General features: G+C 35.9%; 4 protein-coding genes and 1 non-coding gene across 8 annotated transcripts; 3 read left to right on the forward strand and 2 right to left on the reverse strand.

Annotated features, from left to right (window-relative positions):
* The first annotated feature begins 1,434 nt into the window (after window positions 1-1,434).
* On the forward strand, window positions 1,435-4,727 carry LOC103931301 ((+)-neomenthol dehydrogenase). The gene is made up of 4 exons (XM_009340744.3): window positions 1,435-1,731; window positions 2,652-2,910; window positions 3,034-3,228; window positions 3,939-4,727. The coding sequence occupies exons 1-4, from the start codon at window positions 1,631-1,633 to the stop codon at window positions 4,332-4,334; spliced, it is 951 nt and encodes a 316-aa protein (XP_009339019.1). The 5' UTR covers window positions 1,435-1,630; the 3' UTR covers window positions 4,335-4,727.
* Window positions 4,728-11,022: 6,295 nt separating this feature from the next.
* Window positions 11,023-13,477, forward strand: LOC103931302 (succinate dehydrogenase assembly factor 2, mitochondrial-like). Of its 2 annotated transcripts, none has more exons than XM_009340745.3 (5): window positions 11,023-11,184; window positions 11,281-11,409; window positions 11,836-11,962; window positions 12,886-12,954; window positions 13,045-13,477. In XM_009340745.3, exons 1-5 carry the CDS (start codon window positions 11,099-11,101, stop codon window positions 13,189-13,191), a joined length of 558 nt encoding a protein of 185 aa, XP_009339020.1. In that variant the 5' UTR covers window positions 11,023-11,098; the 3' UTR covers window positions 13,192-13,477. The 2 variants fall into 2 exon arrangements, with proteins under 2 accessions (XP_009339020.1, XP_009339021.1); XM_009340746.3 differs by having other exon boundaries at window positions 11,024-11,184; window positions 11,302-11,409.
* Window positions 13,478-14,828: 1,351 nt separating this feature from the next.
* On the reverse strand, window positions 14,829-17,514 carry LOC103931303. 3 transcript variants are annotated; one of them, XM_048589035.1, is made up of 3 exons: window positions 17,241-17,510; window positions 16,090-16,206; window positions 14,829-15,315 (listed from the first exon to the last, which is right to left on the reverse strand). In XM_048589035.1, the coding sequence occupies exons 2-3, from the start codon at window positions 16,126-16,128 to the stop codon at window positions 15,007-15,009; spliced, it is 348 nt and encodes a 115-aa protein (XP_048444992.1). In that variant the 5' UTR covers window positions 16,129-16,206; window positions 17,241-17,510; the 3' UTR covers window positions 14,829-15,006. The 3 variants fall into 3 exon arrangements, with proteins under 3 accessions (XP_048444992.1, XP_009339022.2, XP_048444991.1); XM_009340747.2 differs by having other exon boundaries at window positions 16,090-16,400; XM_048589034.1 differs by lacking the exon at window positions 16,090-16,206 and having other exon boundaries at window positions 17,241-17,514.
* Window positions 17,515-17,793: 279 nt separating this feature from the next.
* On the forward strand, window positions 17,794-19,484 carry LOC103931304 (uncharacterized protein At4g14100-like). The gene is made up of 2 exons (XM_009340748.3): window positions 17,794-18,304; window positions 18,893-19,484. The coding sequence occupies exons 1-2, from the start codon at window positions 17,794-17,796 to the stop codon at window positions 19,102-19,104; spliced, it is 723 nt and encodes a 240-aa protein (XP_009339023.1). The 3' UTR covers window positions 19,105-19,484.
* A 632-nt stretch (window positions 19,485-20,116) lies between these two features.
* LOC125479891 lies at window positions 20,117-20,211 on the reverse strand. The gene has a single exon (XR_007260348.1). It is a non-coding gene; the product is annotated as a small nucleolar RNA R24 (small nucleolar RNA).
* Window positions 20,212-21,497: the final 1,286 nt, after the last annotated feature.

Genomic DNA, 21,497 nt, shown 5'->3' on the forward strand with positions numbered 1-21,497 from the left:
TTTTGTTGACCCACTCAACTTTGTTTTCGTCCCTCCAGGTTTAGTATTTGCGCTTATGTGTAAACGAGGATTCAGGCAAATCTCAGGAGATGGTTATCTTCAGTGGTATACCCTCATCCTATTTACTATATTGTCTTATGCTCTGACATTACGTGTGAAATGGGTTCAATCCCGCTCACCCGCACACTCTTTTGACTAGGCACTTTTAGGTTTAAATTTATTCACATCCTTTTTCCACTACACTACACTTTATGGCTTCGTCACCCTCCAGGTGTCGGCCAAGTGGACATTCCAGGTCAGAGTGTGTCATCCTCTTTATTCTCTAATTGGTTGCCAAACGCCACTTAGCCTTTGTGAGAAAAGTAAAGCCAAACTCATCATAATCCCCTTCTCCAATTCAAACTAAAAATATCTCTAATTACATATGAACATGAAATACTATTAGCTAGTTTTTGAAATAATTTGTAGCAAACAGAATTTTACAGTGAAACTATTTTACATAACGAAAGTAGGTTCTTGCATAAAAGAAATATAATAAATCGTTACGTAAAAATAATTACCCAACATACACCCACATATATATATATATAACCTTTTTTTTTTTTTTAAATACGGGGTATTACAGTGAGTATTAAAATTCTAAATCAATTATTCATTTTTATTTTAAAAAATTATGTAACTGACATGTAAATTCATTATTACATTAATGCTAGGGACTTGGATCAAAATCTGAAAACTAATAAAGTTTCATTCAATAAACATTAGTAACTTGGGACCGGATACTAATTTTTCCTATAATCAAACCATGATAAAATTGAAAAGAAGCCCATCTCTTTGGAGTTTACGTTTGTTTAGCTTTCTATGATGAGGGCATTTGGGTCTATTTATGTGGTCCTTTCGCCATATTTGAAATTTTTAATAAAAATTGATATTTATGAATTGGGATGCTAAATTGTGGCTCAAAATGATTAAAACTTCATTTTCTCCCCTCTTTTAATCTATTGTTGTATAAACGTCATTTTTGAAACCGTTCATTCTTCTTATCATTATACAAAGATTATTTTAAAAAAATAAATAAATAAATAAAATAAAATAAAATAACTAATTTGATTTGGAAATTGCTTAATCATACATACGAATAAAAAAAATAATGGTCATTTATCACGAGAATGCTACTTGTTATCATAACCTTCGATTATTCGGCACATATGAAGAAATTAACAGTCTCTGAATTAAATGAATTTATCTAAGCGTAACTTTCGATTATTCATGTTATCATGTACTGTAAAATAATGTTACGTTACTAAAAAAGAACGAGGGAAGTATTGTATTATCTAAAAATCAAGTCAGCCCAGCCCAAACCAACCCAATCTGATTGCATGCCTTTGGGTCGGGCCAACACATAGCAAGTTCAGGAAGTTCATTGCAGATTGCACAGGAAGCAAGAAGGATCCGAAATTAGGGCGGAGTTTTGAGGAAGAAACATCGGGTCAGGCACTTGACCGAAACCAACAACGTGTCAAGTGACGGAGCCCTGTCGCTCCTAGGGCCACGGCGGCTGATAAAACTGTTCCAACTTCCAACGACGCTAAATTAACCAAAACTCTCTCTCTCAAGACGCAGAGCAGACATGGGAAAATCTGAAAAAACTGAAAGAGCTAAAGAAAGAAGAGAAAAGAGACGCCAGGAAATCTCCCTCCTCAGAACCATTCCTTATTCCGATCACCAGCGGTTGGTTTGCTCCCACTTTGCTTGTTTGATTTTGCTCAGATTTGCATTTCTGTGATGATCACTCTAGTTGTTGTAATCTTTGTTAGTTTTGCAATTTCTTCGTGTTTGTGAATTGAAAACAGAACAGAACAAAAAACCCAGTTGTAATTTGTGCATTGGTGTTATGTTCTTTGCAAGTTTTGCAATTTCTTCATGTTTGTGAATTGAACACAAAAAAATAAGAAAACCCAGTTGTGGTTTGTGCATTGGATGTTATGATCTTTGCAAGTTTTGCAATTTCTTCATGTTCTTGAATTGAACACAAAAAAGTAAGAAAACCCAGTTGTGGTTTGTGCATTGGATGTTATGATCTTTGCAAGTTTTGCAATTTCTTCATGTTCTTGAATTGAACACAAAAAAGTAAGAAAACCCAGTTGTGATTTGTGCACTTGGGAGTACATGATGTTAACATAGACTCTAGCTGTTATAATCCTTGTTAGTTATGCAGGTTTTTCATGCTCATGAAATATACGCAAGAAGACGGAAAACCCCTGTTGTAATTTGTGCATTTGGGAATGCATGATCTTATAATAGACTCTAGATGTCATAATCTTTTTTAGTTTTGCAACTTTTTCACTCTCATGAATTAAACGCTAGAAACCGGAAAAAACCCAGTTGTTATTTGTGCACTTGGGAATGCATGATCTTATCATAAACTCCAGAGGTTATGATGTTTTTTTAGTTTTGCAATTTCTTCATATTCATGAATTAAACACAGTAAAGAGAGAAAAAAACCAGTTGTGATTGTTATTTGGGAATGCATGATCTTATCATAGACTTTAGCTGTTCTCATCTTTGTTTTCACACTCATGAGTTAAACACAACAAAACAAAAACCCAATTGTGATTTTTGCATTTGGGAATGCATGTATGTTTGTATAGGTGGTGGTCTGCAGAGACTGTTGCGGTGGTGACTGGGGGTAACAGGGGGATTGGATTTGAGATTTCGAAGCAGCTTGCGGCACATGGAGTTACTGTTATACTCACATCCAGAGACCACAGTGTGGGGCTTGAAGCGGCTAAGGTCTTCCAAGAAGGTGGTCTCAATGTGTTTTGCCATCAGCTCGATGTGCTAGACACGGCGTCCATCACTGAGTTTTGTGACTGGTTGAAAGAAAACTACGGTGGGTTGGATATTCTGGTGAGTGATCAGATTTTTGGGCTTTCGATATTATCTGTTTCATTCAATTCCTAGCTATACTTTGCCATTTGCCACATGGGTTCTAATTTTGTGCAATTATTTCAACCCCTTTCAATTTTGCAGATAAACAATGCAGCTGTTAATTTCAATCAGGGTTCTGATAATACTGTTGAGTATGCCTCTCAGGTTATTACAACAAATTATTATGGCACCAAAAACATGATTCAAGCAATAATCCCCTTGATGAAACCTTCAGCTGCTGGAGCTCGTATTGTTAATGTGAGCTCAAGATTGGGTAGAATAAATGGCAAGCGGAATGTAAGTGAATTTGTTTCTTTTCTTCTTTTCTTTTGTATTCGTAAATATTCATCCTTTTTTATGTATGTCCATGAATGTCTCGAGTGGGGGAATTGGAGAAAGTTGTGCTCAGGGATAACTAAATCATTTTTTGTTTAAGTTAGTGAGATCTTTGCTTGCATGCTTGAGAAGAAATAACCAACCAGTTGTGTTTCTGAAGGGCCGAAAGTTGATGGATTTCAAAATAACCCATATAGGTTATAGAAGTTAAGAAGAGGGTTTGTGCTTGTCTTAGTGCTAGCAGAGTGTCAGGAGCCCTTTTGACCAAAAGTTTGAGGACCTGCCTTTATAATTTGTCCCAATGATCAAATTTCTAGGAGGGTTTATAGTTCACCCAGGTTATGCTACTGGGTTGGAGGAACACTGTTGAGAAACCATGGGTGCATGATATGAGGTGGGTTTGGTGACAGGACAGGTCAGTAAAGTAACTGTCTAGCTGCTAGATCATGAAGCATTTCTGAGAGCTTGCTAGCCATCCAGCTGTCGTAGGGTTTTCTTATCCGGCTCTGATTTCTCCCAGAGGGAAAATCATTAATATGATATGAACCTCCATTGCATGATATCATTCGTTGCTGTCTTTTGAGATTGTATCAAAACTTGTTAATCTTTCCCAACCATATGCACATGCACAGCTTTGCTTTATGTCGATCTAATCATTTTTTACCTGACAGAAAATTGATGATGTGATTTTGAGAGAGAAATTTAGCAATTTGGACACAGTCACTGAGGAACTGATTGATCAAACAGTTTCCAGTTTCCTACAACAAGTACAAGATGGCACTTGGGAATCAGGTGGGTGGCCTAAAACATTCACTGACTACTCAGTATCAAAACTTGCAGTGAACACTTACACCAGGCTGGTGGCAAAGATGCTATCTGACAGACCAGAAGGCCAGAAAATTTATATCAACTGTTACTGCCCAGGTTGGGTGAAGACTGCTATGACAGGTTATGCTGGGAATATATCAGCCGAAGAAGGAGCTGACACTGCAGTTTGGCTTGCCTTGCTTCCGGACCTGGCAATAACGGGGAAGTTTTTTGCTGAAAGACGTGAGATAAGCTTCTAAGGTAGTCTGTCTAAAGACTGACAGTTTGCGCAACAGTTAAATTGCTTCATTACAGACTTCATATCCACTAAAGCTATAATGACGGTGCAAATTCTATTGTAATCGACGTTTCTGAACTGCAACTGCAATATGCCGTGAGGGAATACTTGAAGAAGGGAGCCGGCAACATACGGTAGGGATGTAGGCAGATAGGATGGATTTTACAACGAATTTGATGTCAACAAGGGTACGCCACGTGCTTCTGTATCATCGCAAAGCTGAGATTTTTAAAGCACTCTTTGTTCTCAATCTTGTCTAGTTATTGGGATTAAGACTAGATTAAGTTGGGTAGTGACTGTTATGCTAAATGTTTCTTTTATTTACCTATCAATGCAAGTGATTTTCGTAGTGTCATTGAAGAATTTTTGGTATCAAGTTGGGAAATAACACATCTGTGCTCTACTATGTTTCTAAATCCTTGCTTCCAAGATCACTTTAATTTTGATGGTGCGAGTGAAGCATTTCTGTTTTATTTAAGTACCAGAAATAAAAAGATTGTATGCCTATCCAGCAAAGAAGCTTAGCACAACATAGGATTCGTTTGAATATGCTTTTAAAATGACTGAAAGCACTCTTAAAAAAAGTTATTTTTTGATTCCAAAGGCACTTGAAGTGTTTTTTGCAAAAAGCACTAGTTATGTGTTTCTTCCGAGAAGTACTTTAAATGTTTTTTCAAGATTTACTTGCATTTTTACTAAAGATTGATCTAAAAACATTTTCATTAAAAATGTTTTCAGTCATTTTAAAAACATATTCAAACGAGCTCATTATCTTTTTAATGCAAGCGATTATGAAAAAAATGAAAATCAAACAAATCACCTCGGGTTTTAGGGTATGCTTGTAATATTAGCTAAGTTACAAGCCTTTTGTCGGAGAGGTCTTATTTTTTATGTTTACTTCCTTGGAGTGCAATTTCGTTTGCCATTCTCATTATGCACTAGGATTTCACGAATCACGACATAAAAGAATGACATGCATGACGATACCTAGATTCTCATCCTGTTTAAGTCTATATAATCCCAACAGGATCCTCTTCTGATCATTTTGGTGAGGATCTTGAGAATTTGTGAATTATGTTCGTTCATCATATATCGTACAATTAGATTTTATCAAGTATTATTTGTACAGACCCGAAATCCTCACAAAAAAAATTCAACGAGAATCCGAATTCTATGTAATCCATTCTGGATTGTGCATATTGGTCAAGCAGTGAGACTACCCGTTTGCATCAATTTTCGAACCTCCTCTTCTGTATATTAAAGTAATTTTGAATGCTGTCATGTAAAAATAATATATATCCATACGGCATTGTACCTCACACAAATAAAATACATCCATTCCGCATTGTACCTCACGTATGATCGATCACCGTCCGTCATTCTTTCCCGGTTTAATTCACCATGTATGATTTCTTTCAAGTCTCAACCCAGCTTCCATTTGCAAAGCTCCCATGCATGAGCTGCATGGAGTTTTTTCACACTCCAAATTTTTTCCATCTTGCTTAATTACTAAGTTGATTTTTCTTTTTTTCCTTTTTGGCCGGTAAAATTGCACCACGTGAAAATCCTACCAAAATAATAATCAATAAAAATAAGGGATAATTGCTGATTATCCAAAATTCAAATCGACTCAATTTAAAATTTAACGATATTATCACCGGCTCCAAAATAATAGTAAACAAATCCAACTCAAACTCTACTTTAATTTGTTTTAATTTTATTTTTCTATACATACTATAAGTTTGTAAACAACATCTATTTAAGCTGCAATTCAACTATGTTTCTCATCAGCCCCAGGAGCATCAAAAGCGAAGCAACTCTCTTAATACCAATGGAGAATAATCAAAGTATAAGAAGTGGCAGAGCTGTTCTTGTGACTAACAAGGGCAGTGATCTCCACGGTGGACACAGCGGCAGTTACGATTCTTTCTTCAACTCAATCCCACCGGGGTACCGGTTCAAACCCTTGGATGAAGAACCGTGGGTTACTACTTCAGGAGGAAAATTTTGCGAATCTACCGCTGCCTCCAATGGCGGATTCAGGATTTCAAGATCGGGGGTCCCAAGATAAAAGTTTAAAAAAAATATATTAGACTAGTTTGGTTCCATAGCACTATTTTTTTTTTATTGAATTTGGTTCATTGAATAATCAAAATTAATCAACCACATCAAGTGCCCAAGTGGTAAGGGCGCGGATTTCGGCTCTTAAAATACAAAAAACAGGGAGGTCCCGGGTTCGAGGCTCCAAGCTAGTGAGTCTGCTTGACTGTGGCCATGAGAAAGCTGAAATGTCTCTGTGAGTCTTCTAGGCCCCTAGAAGGGGTGGATAACTGTGGCTTACCACTAGTTGTCCCGCTTTAAAAATAATAATAATAATCAAGATTAATCTCAAAGGTAATAAAACCAACAAATTCTCCTCAGCAACATAACACATCAATTAATGACTTTACAAAGATGAGATTTGTTAATGTAATATATATATTACAATTGGGAGTTGAGACTAGAGTCTAGGATTAAAAAACTTAAATGAATTTGGAAGAAATAAAATTAGGCACCTAGAGGTGATGGAACAGCAAATGGTGCTGGGGGATGGGATAACTTGAGTTTAAAGTTGGGAGGTTGCGACGATTTGGAGGATTAAAAGAAAAATTAGAAACCTCTTCTTCTTCTTTGTAAGCACTGCTGCATGCACATCCATGGAGGCTTATTGCCTCTTCGCTGCACCTGCCCAAATTGTTGGAGGGTCCCGAAGGTCGATCATAAGTGTTTCTTCGGGCTTTCGGAGGGTCCGAGGACCACCCGGATCCCTATATGGATCCGTCCATGGCTGCCTCCGAATATTATTAATGAAGTTGAGCTGTACAAATTCAGCCTTGATGCACTAACAGGTCCATTTTAATCCTTGATAACTAATTCGTTTTTAGTTTAAATTAATTTATTTGTGTTTATTTTACAGTATCCTATATTGCATGTGTGTGAATCCAGTCAGGATTTCCAGATTAACATATATTACATGCAATTATTTGTATCTGCATGTGTTTTTGCTTCTTGGAGTATGTAGAATCAGATGAGAGTGCTTTAGAAGAATGTTATCATGGCCGGTTCTAGGGTTAGGAGACTCTTGAAAAAGATTAATATATATATATATGTATGTATGTATATGTATATGTGTGTGTGTGTGTGTATAAATATATATATATATATATATATTTGTACATACTATGTAGAAACCCTAGAAGAAATATAGCAAAAGCAATATCTCATCGTACTGTCGTAGAAACCCTAGAAGAAATTGCGAGAGAGAGAATGGTGGGTGATAAGATTTGTAGCTCAAGTAATTAACATCATTTATCCTTACACTGAAATTTTACGTTCGAATACCTTTTCCCTGCTATTGTTTGTATTGTATCAAAGAATGAAAGAAAGAAAAGTGGTCGAGTGGGTATGGAAACGCAACACTAGGCTCGCCTAGTGGCCTTGTGAAATATACAATCGAGAGCAAGGCTTGATGAGATCCAAACTACCGTTCTTTATTCGAAAGTAGGAACAAAACCCTAAAGCATAATAACGTACTGTGCTTGTTGAATTGTTACAATATCTTGAATTTAGGGTTCAATATATATATAAAGTTTAATTAATATCATTGATTTTGCACATGTTGGATTTGATAGCAACAATAACCTTTTCTCTTTTAATTATTTTTTGTTTGAAATTAGGCATGTAATTCCATGTAGTTCTATTGTTTTTACAATTTGTAAGCCTGTTCAATTTTGTTGATCATGCGCAGCAAAATACAAGCTTGATGGAGAAGATAACACGTGGTACTTTTTCACACCAAGGGATAAAAAAAATAATAGAAAACTTCATTTTAATTTTGGCAAATATGACTTTTTGATTAAAATCATGAGTAAGATCAAAATTTAATTTTAGTCCCTTGATACATTAATAACCTCATTTATTAATTATATTTTGATGTTTTGATTATTTATCTTTTTCTTTCTAATTTTTAATGTATTAATTTTATTTCATTATAATTTATATTTTCATTTCATTCATCGTAGTATATTTTGTTGTGAACATTTAGATAAAATAATTTTTGTTATACAATATATTTCAATGTACTTTATCTTCTTCATTTAGGTATATTAAATTCATTATAATACATTTCGGTGCATACATTTAGGTACACACATTTCGGTACATGCATTTTGATACAAACATTTAGGTATATTAATTCAATATACATTTTCAGTACTAACATTTTGATGTATATATTTAGGTACATACATTTCGGTACTAACATTTAAATATATTAGTTCAATATAATATATTTCGATACTAACATTTAGGTACATTAATTGAGTCTTTCAAGTTTGAAGAATGTTAAATAAACTAGTGATGTCTCTTTCTTCAAAACCCCGACGAGTATCTCTTTCTTCAAAACCCCAACGAGTATCCTCCTCAAAACTCATATGATAATCCTCATCCTCAAAACCCTAATTCTCAATCTTACCTAGTTTATCCTCCTCAAAACCCTAATCATCAATCTTACTTAGTTTGTCGTCCTGAGAACCCTAACCATCAATCTTACATAGTTTATCCTCCTCAAAACCCTAATCATCAATCTTACTTAAATTCTAACCGTAATGGATATTACAGCAGTGATGGATACAACCTCTTTTCCAACACAAATGCCATGGGTAAGTAGACGTATATGCATTTAAATTTTTTTATCTTGAATCTCGTATGATCACCATTTTTTGAGTTCCCTAACCATGTTTTAACTTACAGGTTCTGACGGATTGTTTAAAGAGGAACCATTCCCAACAATCCTTCCGCCACAGGATGATCAACACCTTTACCTTCCAAACCAGAACTCTCTGCAATTTAATGGGTGTCAACTTCACCAACAATTATGGGGCTGATATGCACAAGACAAAGCTATGGCGATTGGCTCATTGGCTACTCTATTTAACGTTCCATAGGTATTATATACTTTCTGGGAATTTAAGATCTAAGTCTCAGTGAGGCCTTTATTTCTCTTGGATTGGAACTGGTGTTTCTTAGTTCTCTATTTTTTTTTTTTTTTTTTGTTTAATTGAAAAACTATCTATTGGATTGTGAAATTTCTATTTCAATAACTGTTTTTATGTTTTTCCTAAAAGAAAAAATAGTTTGGCAACAATTTGTTAGCTATCTTGATGTTTTTGCCTGCTTATTTTATGTTGGTCATATTCAAGGTTCGTTTGAAAGTGCTTTTCAAATAGCTGAAAGCGCTTTTGATGAAATTATTTTTTGAACCAATCCTTAATAAAATACAAGTGAATCATGGAAAATCACTTGCAGTGCTTCTTGTAACTGCTTCCAACAAAAAGCACATAACTGATGTTTCTTGTAGGAAAGCTTTAAGTGTTTTTCGAAACCAAAATCTTCTCTAAAAGCGCTTTTAATCATTTTAAAAGTACTTCCAAACGAGATCTTTTATAAACATGTGGTGCATTAGATGTGGTTCAAATAACCTTTTGAATTTTCAATATTTTTTAATAAAATGTTTTGTTATCAAAATTGTTACATAGAGTTAACTTATGTAAAGTCGACCTAATGGGCAATAAAATTTATCTATCTTACTATTTTATTTCTACTTTGTGTTTAGCGCTAATTTATCAATCTTACTATTTTATTTCTACATAGAATTAAATCTCATTCTCATTCATTTCTCCAATTTCTAACTTTCCTAAGTACGTCTTAAACTAAAAATATATGATGCCATATGACGAAAATAAACATGCCATTACGATGTATGGTTGTGTTATCGTATACCACAAAAAATAAAAAATAAAAAACTACATATTTGGTTTAGAACAATAATGTTCATTTGTTCTAAAAAAAAATAAAAAATAAAATAGAATTCTTGTTTCCATATGATGAAAATAAACATGCCATTTGATTCTTGTTGGTTCGAGAAGCCTCCAAATTTAATCCGTGATGCTTTGCTTGATGATTGCATGAATGTTTAAATCTTTCAATAAAATCCTTTCGTTTTACCTCAACAAATATTGAATTACAATAAAATGGCTCACTTCAGTTAGAACAATAAGGACTAGTTTGGACTACTTTTGTTGTAAACATTTTTAGTCTAATTTAAAAAAAAAAAACCGACAGAGCTCCTTTCAATAATGTATAAGAGTTTAATCATTTTAAAAAATGTTTCAAAACATGCGTCTAATCTAAAGATAAAAATTTTAGTCAAACTTTATAATAATTGGTTATAATAATTTAGTACGAAACTCGATTGAAAAACAAACAGCCAAACTTATCTTTGTTAAAAAGAGTTGTCACTCAGTATTACGATCTGATGATATTTATTTTCACTTGAAAGTGAGAGGTTTAGGTTCGGATCTCATGGATGTCAAATTTGATACCAAATTATCCTGTTCATTATGTGACTTTACCGAACTTTTTCTTTCTTCCCTTAATGTAAAAACATCAATGTGCTAAAAAAAAAAAAAAAAAAAAAAAAAAAAAGAAAAAGAGTTTTGAGTTCGTTGCCCTTTCGCGTGGCACAACCGTATGTACGAATGGGCCGGTGTGTCATTTGAGCAGGCAGGCCCTTTTCATTGTTGGTCTAATTTAAGCCCACAAATTGTATTATTTCTCTCTCTTTCTCTCTCTCTCTTCCGTTGTGAAACACCTGAGAACACCAAACGAAAAAGAAGAAAATAAAACATGGGAAGCTTGAGAAGAAGCTTGATCAGCCTCCACCGAGCCCTCAAATCCACCGCTTCCATCTCCCCCGCCGAAACCCATCTCAGGTATTCCGTTCTTTCATCGATTTTCTACCCCATTTGTATTAACATTTCGTAAAGGCTGTGGCTTTATGTAGTCTGAATTTTCTCTGATTTTGTTAGGGGCGTGATTTCATTTTCCAGGCCTCAATTCGGATACGGTTTGGTTCAGCGTTCTCATTCCACCAACAATGGCAGCAATTTGGACATCGACCTCTCCACCCAAGAGAGCAAGAGGCGCTTATTTAACAGGTCTTTAACTCCATCTTCTTCTTCCTCCATTTTTCTGTTTGAGATTGCTTGTGGAGGAGAGAAAAGCTTTTTTCTGATAGTCAAAAGTGCTTCCAACTTGTTTGGCAGAAAAAACTTAGAATTGCTTTTGGCTCATAGAAGCCTTTCTGGAAAAGCACCTGCCATATGCTTCTTCAGGAAGCACTTCCAAATGCTCAAGGAACACTTGAACTTTTAATAAATGTTCAACTTGTTTATAATAAAAAATAAAAAAAAAACACTTGTTACCAGAAGCCTTTTAGTGCCTCATCGATAAGTGTATTTCCCCTCTGTCAATAACCCAAAAAAAATGACAACTAGAAAGTAAAAATGAAATGGTTATCAAACAGGCGCGTAATAATTGCTTTGTTGTTTCTGAGACAAGAATTGGTTTGGGTTGTGGAACAGATTGATATACAGGAGCAAGCAGAGAGGGTTTTTGGAGTTGGATTTGGTTCTGGGTAAGTGGGTGGAGGAGCATATCCATTACATGGATGAACAGGGAATTAAATCTCTTGTGGATGTCCTCGACCTGGTAAATTTATTTTCACTACTGTGATCATCTCATAAGTCATACCCTTTTAAATTTTTGTGCTTTTACTTGGCTTTTGAATGCTGCTTAGTTTATAGCGTGATTAGTAGAGGAGGACTAGGCCGCATTCGAAATTTGTTCTTTGGAACTTCAGTAACAAGTTTCCAGTTTATATGTCATCCTAGACTAACTGAATATGTTGAATTTTACAAGTTTCCTTCTTTTTGTTTAGCCCTCGGCCCGCCCCTCAACCAAAAATGAAAGTATTGGATATGCATCATAAGCTTAGATGTGTTTGTTCACGGTGACTCGCAGCATAAGTTGGTGCTTGATTTAACGTCTTTTGTTCATTTTAATTGTCATATTTGTGATTCATCTGAGCAGTTAACTGACATATAGCTCATAGGTTCCCGTGCTTTGGAGAGCAGGGTGACCTGGACACAATTTGTTTTGGTCCTAGCTTCTTCAGTTAATAAATTATAAGCTTTTTTATTCACTGACATATTAACAATAATAGTTATTCCACTTAAGAGAAAAGCGTAATGACTTTGCATTTTTGGTTGAACTGTAAACCATCAGGAGTTTTCAAGCAATTAAAATCAAATGGTTTCGTAAGAAACATAAAGATGTTTTAAATCCCTGATTGCCATCAACAGCTGAAATAACAAAGATTTAGAGTGTGTAAGTAAATACTGTGTTTCCTGTTAACCTTGCAAATCTTAGCACCCAGAGCATGGTCGGTTCCCTATTCATGTATTTGATGTAAGATAGCCGGAGGCAAGATGTATGCATAGCCGGAGGCAAGATGTATGGTTTTTCTAGTATTGATACTATGCAAATTGCAAATTTGAATGACAAGGGAGAGATTCTGATATCATTTTTTTTTTTTTCGGTAACACATTCTGATATCATTTTTCCTCATACAGGAAAACCCAGATCTGTGGAAGTGGTTAATTGGCCAGGAGCAACCCCCCGAGGCACTCCAAACTAATCCTGTGAGAAATGATCTGAAAGTTCAAATTCCATATGTTGCTTGATTCTTCATGGTCTCCACTTTCATTCATTCAAATGATATGTTTTTGTAGGTTTTTACTGCAGTGCGTAACAAGATCACCAACAACCTGAACAGCTATGCTGCTCCCGAGACACGAGCAACACCTGGCCAGCCATGGGTTAGAGGGTGGGATGATATAAAGAAAAGCCAGGGCGGCCCTATAACGGGGAACCAGTAGCTCTGCCATTACCTTTTCAAGTTAAATTTCGAATGGTATGTTGATTGGTAATGTGTTAGCGAGGAAAAATGTCGATTAGAACTTTCAATGCCTCAAGTTAAACACCGATTGGCCTCAATAAAACCAAGAGGTATTGTTGGACGTCTTCTCTCCCTCGGTTTTTATTTTCGAATGTAATATATTATATAGTTCATACACTTTGGCATGCTTTCCTGAATGAAAGAAAATAAGTCATGTAATCAAACGGTGCGGTTTTTATGAGACAGAGGATGAGAGATTAATCTTTTGGTTCTTTGTTCTTGTGATGGATTTAAGTTGTAGCCTTTGAGCAGTTTCAAACAAAACCAGCTTAAACACAGCAACTTGATCAACTGGTGTTGTTGTAAGTGGATGTTTTGCTTTCCGTCCCAGAAGATTTGTAACGAGAAAGAATGGACTGTCGATACCATAATGTCAATATCATTGTAGCTGAGAAAATGTACTAGCGCAATGAGCGTCTAGTTTAGATAGCGGTGTTTTATCGACAATACAACACTTATGGCACGTTTACGTAAGGGTAATCGGAATAAGGAAAGAGAATTGAATTTCGATTACGGAGTATTCCGGGGTTTACTAAATATTAAGGAATCAAAAAAGTGGTGGAGCTCACACAAAACAAGGAATCCAATTCCTAAAATTGGAGGAACGGGATTCCCTAGTTTTGTGAGGTATTTGAATTCCCTGAGGGTAAGGGAATTGGAAATGCATCTTTTATTCCTATTCTGCCCTCATTTGTTTCTTATTATCCCAACATTACCCTTCATTTGATACTCATTATGTCATTTCTAATAAATAAATAAAACCTATTTATCTATTTTTATATAGATAAATTTATTAGATAAATTTAATTAATAATTTAATTTAATTAATTAGTATGAAAATAATTTATTTATGTAAGGGTAATTTAGTCATCAACTTAGTTTTCATTCCGATTGAAGTGAATTAGTAAACAACTTATATGAACTCAACATCATTCTTGCCATCTTTTAATAAATAAATAAAACCTATTTATATATGCTTATATAGATGAATTTTATTATATAAATTTAATTTAATTAATTAGTATAAAAATAATTTATTTATGTAAGGGTAATATAGTAATCAACCTAGTTTTCATTCCGATTGAAGTGAATTAGTAAACAACTTATATGGACTCAACATCATTCCTACTCCGATTCCAGACAGTTTTGGTAAACAACTTCAACAGGAATTTGATTCTGATTCCACCTCATTTCAATTCCATCTCATCAATTCCTCCTCAATCCAATTCCTCTCAATTTGATTACGGATTAGTAAACGCGCCATTAGTTTTCCCAAGAATCCAGTCCATGACTTGACGAAGAAGAATCCGAGCAGCCCGACGACGACATTCAAGAAGGGAATCGTGTAGCAACGACTCTGATATGTTGTTGATTATTCAGTCACATGACTCCGAGAGGTAATCAAACGCTGCTGAAGAGAATGATTTAGTTCTAGGGCAATTTAGTCTTTTGAACATCAATTTTGGTTAGTTTTATAAGAGTTAAAAACAGGAGGTCATATTTCAATACATGGTATCTAAAATTGTTATGTTTCCAAATTTCCCTTAAATTTGGGACAATTTAAAAGTTAATTCACTTTATTTCTTTATTGTAGTTCACTTTATTTCAATACATCGCCCCTTTTGAAAATTACCTAACTTAGAAATCATAAAATGTAGCTAACTGAATAACGCAAACTTTGTCTCAAATGAATTTTTCTACTCTCAATCTCTTAATAATTTAAGCACAACACTTACTATAGGCATACAAATTCAACAGTCGATGGCACTCTTTGTTTAAGGTGTTGCATAGCATGCTCTCTTGCTTTCGCTTCCAGATCGGGTTCTTCCCTTCCCCCATCCGTTCCCCTAGGCCAACACCAATGCCGGACAGGATCAATAACAATTTCTTCCAATTCAACAATACTCTCCATTAGGAACATGACATGTTGAATGACACATGCATGAGCACGGTACCCCACTATCTCAACTACCTTGAGGTAATCATGGGGGCATTTACCAACTTTCGCTATTTCTTTCCTCTCCCCACATGTTGGCCTGTTTACCTGCACCAAGGAAAACAACAACAAAGTGCACACCAATGACAACAAGGAAAGTTGCTTCAGTTTAAAGCTTAGTAAAAAAGTTACTTCATGTATTCTTTCAATTCCCGTATTACCCTAGTTAGTTATTGAGGTCATATACCCTTCTCATGTTTCGCACCTCTCTCTCTCTTGAGAAAAACCTTAGCTCCTCGGCACCCCAACCCATCACTTGCCACCGCAACCGTTATACACCTCCTCCCAATCATACCAGCATTATAAACCTCCTCCCAATCAAATCACCATTATACACAACTACAATACTTTCACATCAAAATATACCATACGACGTGGAAGTGAAATTCACATTCACAACTTCCTTACATATGATTGCATAAGGCACAACAACTTTTGAACACCAACTGATGCAGCAAAGTTTATTTTGTTATGTTTGAGTCCACTATGGAACTTGTTTATTCAATGCAAATGCAACATACCCACGTAAGATGGTGGTTGAAAATTCACTTTATGTACATGCCGGACTACGAATAACTAACAAATGCATCCAGTCTAGCAAAAGATCCACAATTCTTTTGAACTTTTAAAAAATGTACTTTTTACGTTGGTGTCTAGCATTTTCCTTTTTATCAATCATAGGGAAAAACCTAACTTTCTCTATGCTTTCCTCGTAATCAAAATGGTGATGCAGTGCACGGGAGATGGAAAAAAAAAAAGGATGAAAATGCACATAAAATACAAAGTTTTACCATTCTATCCATACTAGGTGTGAATACATACCTTCAACACAAGTCTCTTCAAGCAAGGACACGCCTTCATGAAGGAAGATAAGCGATCAAGATCCTCATAATAATTTGCTCCTATCAACGTATCTACGTGTTTCCTGGTCTCTTAGTTCTGGTTTAATTTCATAGAAGCGGTGAAAGGGGTAAATATCAAATTCAGAATCAAAGACGAGAGTCATAGTTGACACCCACACATACCGCCATTGCCTAGAAAGGATACTAGTAGCTGCTGCTTCCTTTATGGCTGGTTTGGTATTATTGTGCTTTGAAAAAAAGCTGCTTCTGCTGTGTTGTGAGAATAAGCAGCTGTGAAATAAAGCAGCAAAATGTTTGGTAAACTTTTTTGTAAAAGTGCTTTTGAAAAAAAAAACAGTATTATAATATTTGGTAAACTTTTATGTAAAACAGATGTGAAAAAAAGCCGGTTTTTCAAAGCTAGGTTTTGCAGCTTCTTGTTTTTTGCTTTTTTTCACCCAAAACTGTGAAAAAAAGCTGAAGCTGAGTGTTTACCAAACACAAAAACAGCTCCCAACTTTTTTGGATATCAGTTTTTTTCAAAATCATCTCAGTACCAAACCAGGCCTTAGTGGCAAGCGAGACAATATACTAACAACAACTTCATCTGGCAACCAATTGATTCGGTCCACCAAGTTGTAATGAGTAACCCTATTTCTCCCATTATTTCCCAAGTTCTTTTTCCTTGTTTCTGTCCGACGTCGGGCTTCCAAGTTGAACAGATACGCCTTCTAATACATGGTTTGACCCCGAAAACAAAAGAGGAACAAATTAAGAACAAAACATTAAAGCTTAGATGAATTTTATGCCTTAATGTCACGACTCCTTTCAGTTATCATAATTTTAATTACAGAAGAAAAAATAAACGCATATTTAGAATAACGATGACACTATTTTACATAAGGTGGAAAAAATGAAGCAAATTTTGAACAAATTATATATGTGGGAAACAAAAGATATGCAATTTTTAAATTATAGTACAAAAGGGTTGCAATTTGCATACCAGTTTAATGGATCTGAAAATTCAAAAAAAAAAAAAAAAAAAGATGCAACATTAGATATTTCGGAGGGAGGGTGAGAGAAAAAGATGCAAACTTTGAAATTTCTACTGCTAAAACCATTGAATTTTACCTTGAACTGGACAAATTGAAAGTTGGGCCGAACTCTTTTCTTCATCGAATTGATGATGTGAGGGTGTGAGGGGCGGGGGTGTCCTCTTGCTAATCTGACGCTGGTCAGACGACGCCGGTTATGCGGAGCTCGCGACAGCCGAGTGAAGCCTAAGGGGTTCTTTTACGAAAGAAAATAGTCAAGTAATGAACCGCCAGCATTTCAAAATATGCACTCAGATGCGATTGGTGAATATTAACACGTAAAGAAGAAACAAAAACATAGATGAAAATTTGGATGAAAATTTTCAAAGTCTAAAGTCATAAGAGGAATTGGCTATTTATAAAAGTTTATATGGGTAATCGGTTAAATTTAAAGTTGAGAAGGAAATTGACTGCTCTATACAAGTTGAGGTGACAAATTGACAAATAGGTATAACTATAAATACATGAAAAGTTTGTGGGTGGAAACGGAAATCCGTAATCTAATTGTCTTGGTACGAGAACATTGATAAGTTTCGGTTCTATCGTATATAGTGGGGACAACTTTCTGCAGGTGCAACCATATCCTCTCAATGACCTCTACAAGTCCGACCATGTCCGTGTCCATGTCCTTGCCTTTTCTCCTCCTCCTCCTTCTGACGCCACTCAATCTGCCACTGACGACGATGATGACGGCGGTAGAGTCCGCCTCCGACGACCCGGCACCGGCGGCGTGGCCCCACCAGTTCCACTCTGTCCTCTTCATGAACAACAGCAAGGGAGCCCTGCAGGTGGTGGATCTCTGGTACGACTGGCCCAACGGCCGCAACTTCAACATAATCCAAAGCCAGCTGGGGAAGCTCACCTACGACCTCGAATGGGACAATGGTACCTCGTACATCTACACCTTGGACTCCGACAGAGAATGCAACACCATGCATTTTCCAGTTGGCATTCTCCGGCCTGATTGGCTCGACGGCGCTAATTATCTGGGTCAGCGACGCGTGGACGGGTTTCTGTGCAATGTGTGGGAGAAGGTTGATTTTATTTGGTACTATGAGGATGTTCTCACTAAAAGACCTGTCCATTGGGTTTTCTACACAGGTATCAAAGTTTCTGTTGCTAATTTATGAAAATTTGCCTTCGATGAAACACTTTCGTAGCAGTTAAGAGTTCGATTGATGAGTTCACCGTTTTTTTACTAAGTATACGTTAATATTTAATGAGAATTCACCATAGCCATTAGTTTAATAGGATAACCCTTCTCTACTAGGGTATATACTAATCATAATTCAGTAGATTATATTCTTATTATCTAAGAATTCGTGTAGCATAACTATTTCATTGATGCGTTCATCCTTATCCATTAAGGTATAAATGAATCGTAATCTAGCAGATTGTGTTCCTATTAAATGAGACACTTAAGCATATTAGTAGTGAATGTTTTAATGTTTAGAAGTGTCAAGTTGGAAGGATTTTTGGGTAAGGTAGCTCTCTTACAAGCGTATAATTAGCGTGGAGTCGAATGAGATCAAAATATAAAATCTCTTTTGTTTTGTGTGATTGGTCAGACCATCCATATGATCAAACGACCTGGCGAAAGATTTTTCCCCTCAAATTGATAGTTTGAGAACACAATATATATACATATATTTGTTTATAAATGATTGATGAATTAGTGCAATAATGCAGGATATAATGCTCACGTGATGACATTCGAGGTGGGAGCTGTGCTTGAGGATGCCAAGTGGGATGCTCCTGCTCATTGTTTTGGGGAGGAAAAGACTGATTCAGCACAAAGTAGGAGGTCTCCTCCACTTCTACTTGAATCTGTGACAAGTGATTATTCTCATGGCAGGCTGATAAGAGATGAGAGGAGCATTCGAAACCTGGATAGCTTTTGAGTTGCTGGAACAACTATCTAATAACATAACATAAGTTTGCATGTGATTTAATATTTTAGTGAACATGATATCGGGTTTCCACTCATGCATTTTGGGTTCATAAATCGTTCTTCATCATATGAGCAAGTTGAAGTCCCCAAGCCACTTTATCTATGCCTTATGAAGCATTGTCCAATTTCATGTCCCAAAATATGTACTTTTTATTGCCGTGAGTAATATTAAAAAGGGGATGTAAATATATTGCAAATATTAGGAGTCCTTTATTAGGAAGGATATTTGTTTGGTTTATTGTTTCCTTGTGGAACAATGATTGTATCTTGCATATATTTTCAATTATGTAATACAATGAGAATTAAGCCGTAAAATTCTATTTCGTATCAGAGCTAGGTTTTGATCAAAAATCCTAAACAAAAACTATGTGTTGCTGCGATTGTAATCAAGTCCATCACTATTACCATGTTGCGGTGGGTGAATTTTATCTGTGTCGTATGTTGAGCAGTGGCTGTTGTGCAGTGGATTTTTTTTTTTTGTTTTTTTTTTTTTGGGTAATCTCTGTGTATAATTGCTTGAAGGAAGAAACTCAAACTAACGCTACAACCCTAAGAGACTTAAGCCTATACTTTGTTTGGAGAGTTATTAATCTGTGATGTTTTTGTTTCTAAAGTCGTTGTATGATCTCATTATTTCTTTGCTTGGTTTTGTAAGCCCTACATCAAAGAAGTTAGTACATCAAGAATTTTATCATTATCCATGGACATACTTGAATTCGATTGGAATTGTTGTGGGGGAGGTTGTGGTGGCTGCATAGGTCTTGAACAAAACTCCTCAGATTGTTGCCAATATCCATCTTGTTGAAATTGTTGAGGTTCATTCCACATAAAATTTGAATAATCTCTCCAATCTGAATTGTAAGTGTTGAAAAATAGGTTGTTCCTTGATTGATTATGGCATCGATAACCCTAGTGGATTGCAGTTGCTGCCTAATGCAAAGTATGTTATTAGGTAAAAAGTGAGTGCTCAAATGCCAAGCAAAACAATTGTATTGCCTTGAGAATTCCCAAACAAATTGGATATTTTTCTTACGTGTTAGCTTTTCGTCACTACTTGGATTGCTGTTGTCGTGCATACTTAGTTGCTACAATCCGTGCAAAAAGTCTGCAGTCCACTGTTTTTTGTGTCAATCCAACAACCTGAATAGCAGCATGACACTGTTACTGCTGCTTGTATTCCTTGCAGCGTGTGGTTCCGTAATTGGTGTGGTGTTATGATTGTCTTGTATTACTGTTTCGTGAGTTATTACAACTGGCGAATACAGGTTGGATTTTGGATTCTGGTGCAAGCAGATCATATGACGTATGATAAGACTTTGTTTCAATCTACGACCCATTCTCATAAAAAGTGTGTGGCAATTGCCAATGGTACTACTACTACTGTTATTGGAGCAGGAACATTGTCTCTTACACCCTTTTTTCCCTTACATAATTGTTTATTGGTTTCGTCATTGTCCCATCACTTATTGCATATACCCCAAGTCACTAAACAATTGGATTGTGTTGTATTGATGTATCCTTCATTTTGCTTGCTTCAGGATATTCAGACAAAGGAGATCATTGAGTATGGCACTAAGAGAGAAAGGCTATATTATGCGGATGATGTGGTTCTTGGAAGAGTTAATTTGGTTCGTGTGTCAGTAATAGTAATCTACAGAAGGTATTATTATTGCATCGTCGTTTGGGGCATGCATTGTTTAATTATTTGAAACATATATTACTTGATTTGTTCAGTGATATTGAAGACTCAGAATTGAACTGTGAAGTATGTATTTTAGCCAAAAGTCGTCGTTCATCCCCTCCAAGTGCAACGTGTTAGCCAGGCCTTACTGAGGAAGACTATGCTGGCGTTCAGCCAGCTTCTGCTGAAAAAGAAACAGCTCCACACTAGGTTGTTGCTGAGCTTAGTACTACCGAAACTCTTGCCGAGCTTGTTCCCTATCTCTCTTTAGCTTAATCATGCCATCGTCCAATACGTCTTCTCTGGATATCCCTGAGGTAAGTACCATTGATGTTCATGTAAATAATGATGTAATAAGTACGTATAAGTTGCCACCACGACAAAATCGTGGTGTACCTCCTGACTGGTTTTCTCTGGAAGGAAAATTGAAGTATCCAATAGCCAATTATGTGTCATGTAACAACCTTTCATCCGAATGTCAAGCTTGGGTGAATAATGTGGATTCAATTCAAGAACCAACTTGGGTTGAAGATGCTTTGAAAAGTCGAGAATGGACCGAAGTAATGGATGAAGAGATGAGAGCATTGCAGAAAAATAATACATGGGAAGTAATTAAGATGCCGAAAGGAAAAAAAACCAGTCAGGTGCCAATGGGTTTTTGC

The sequence above is a fragment of a genome, unplaced genomic scaffold, assembly GCF_019419815.1.
Source record: "Pyrus x bretschneideri cultivar Hongxiangsu unplaced genomic scaffold, Pyrus_bretschneideri_v1 Contig3, whole genome shotgun sequence".
NCBI lineage: Eukaryota > Viridiplantae > Streptophyta > Magnoliopsida > Rosales > Rosaceae > Pyrus > Pyrus x bretschneideri.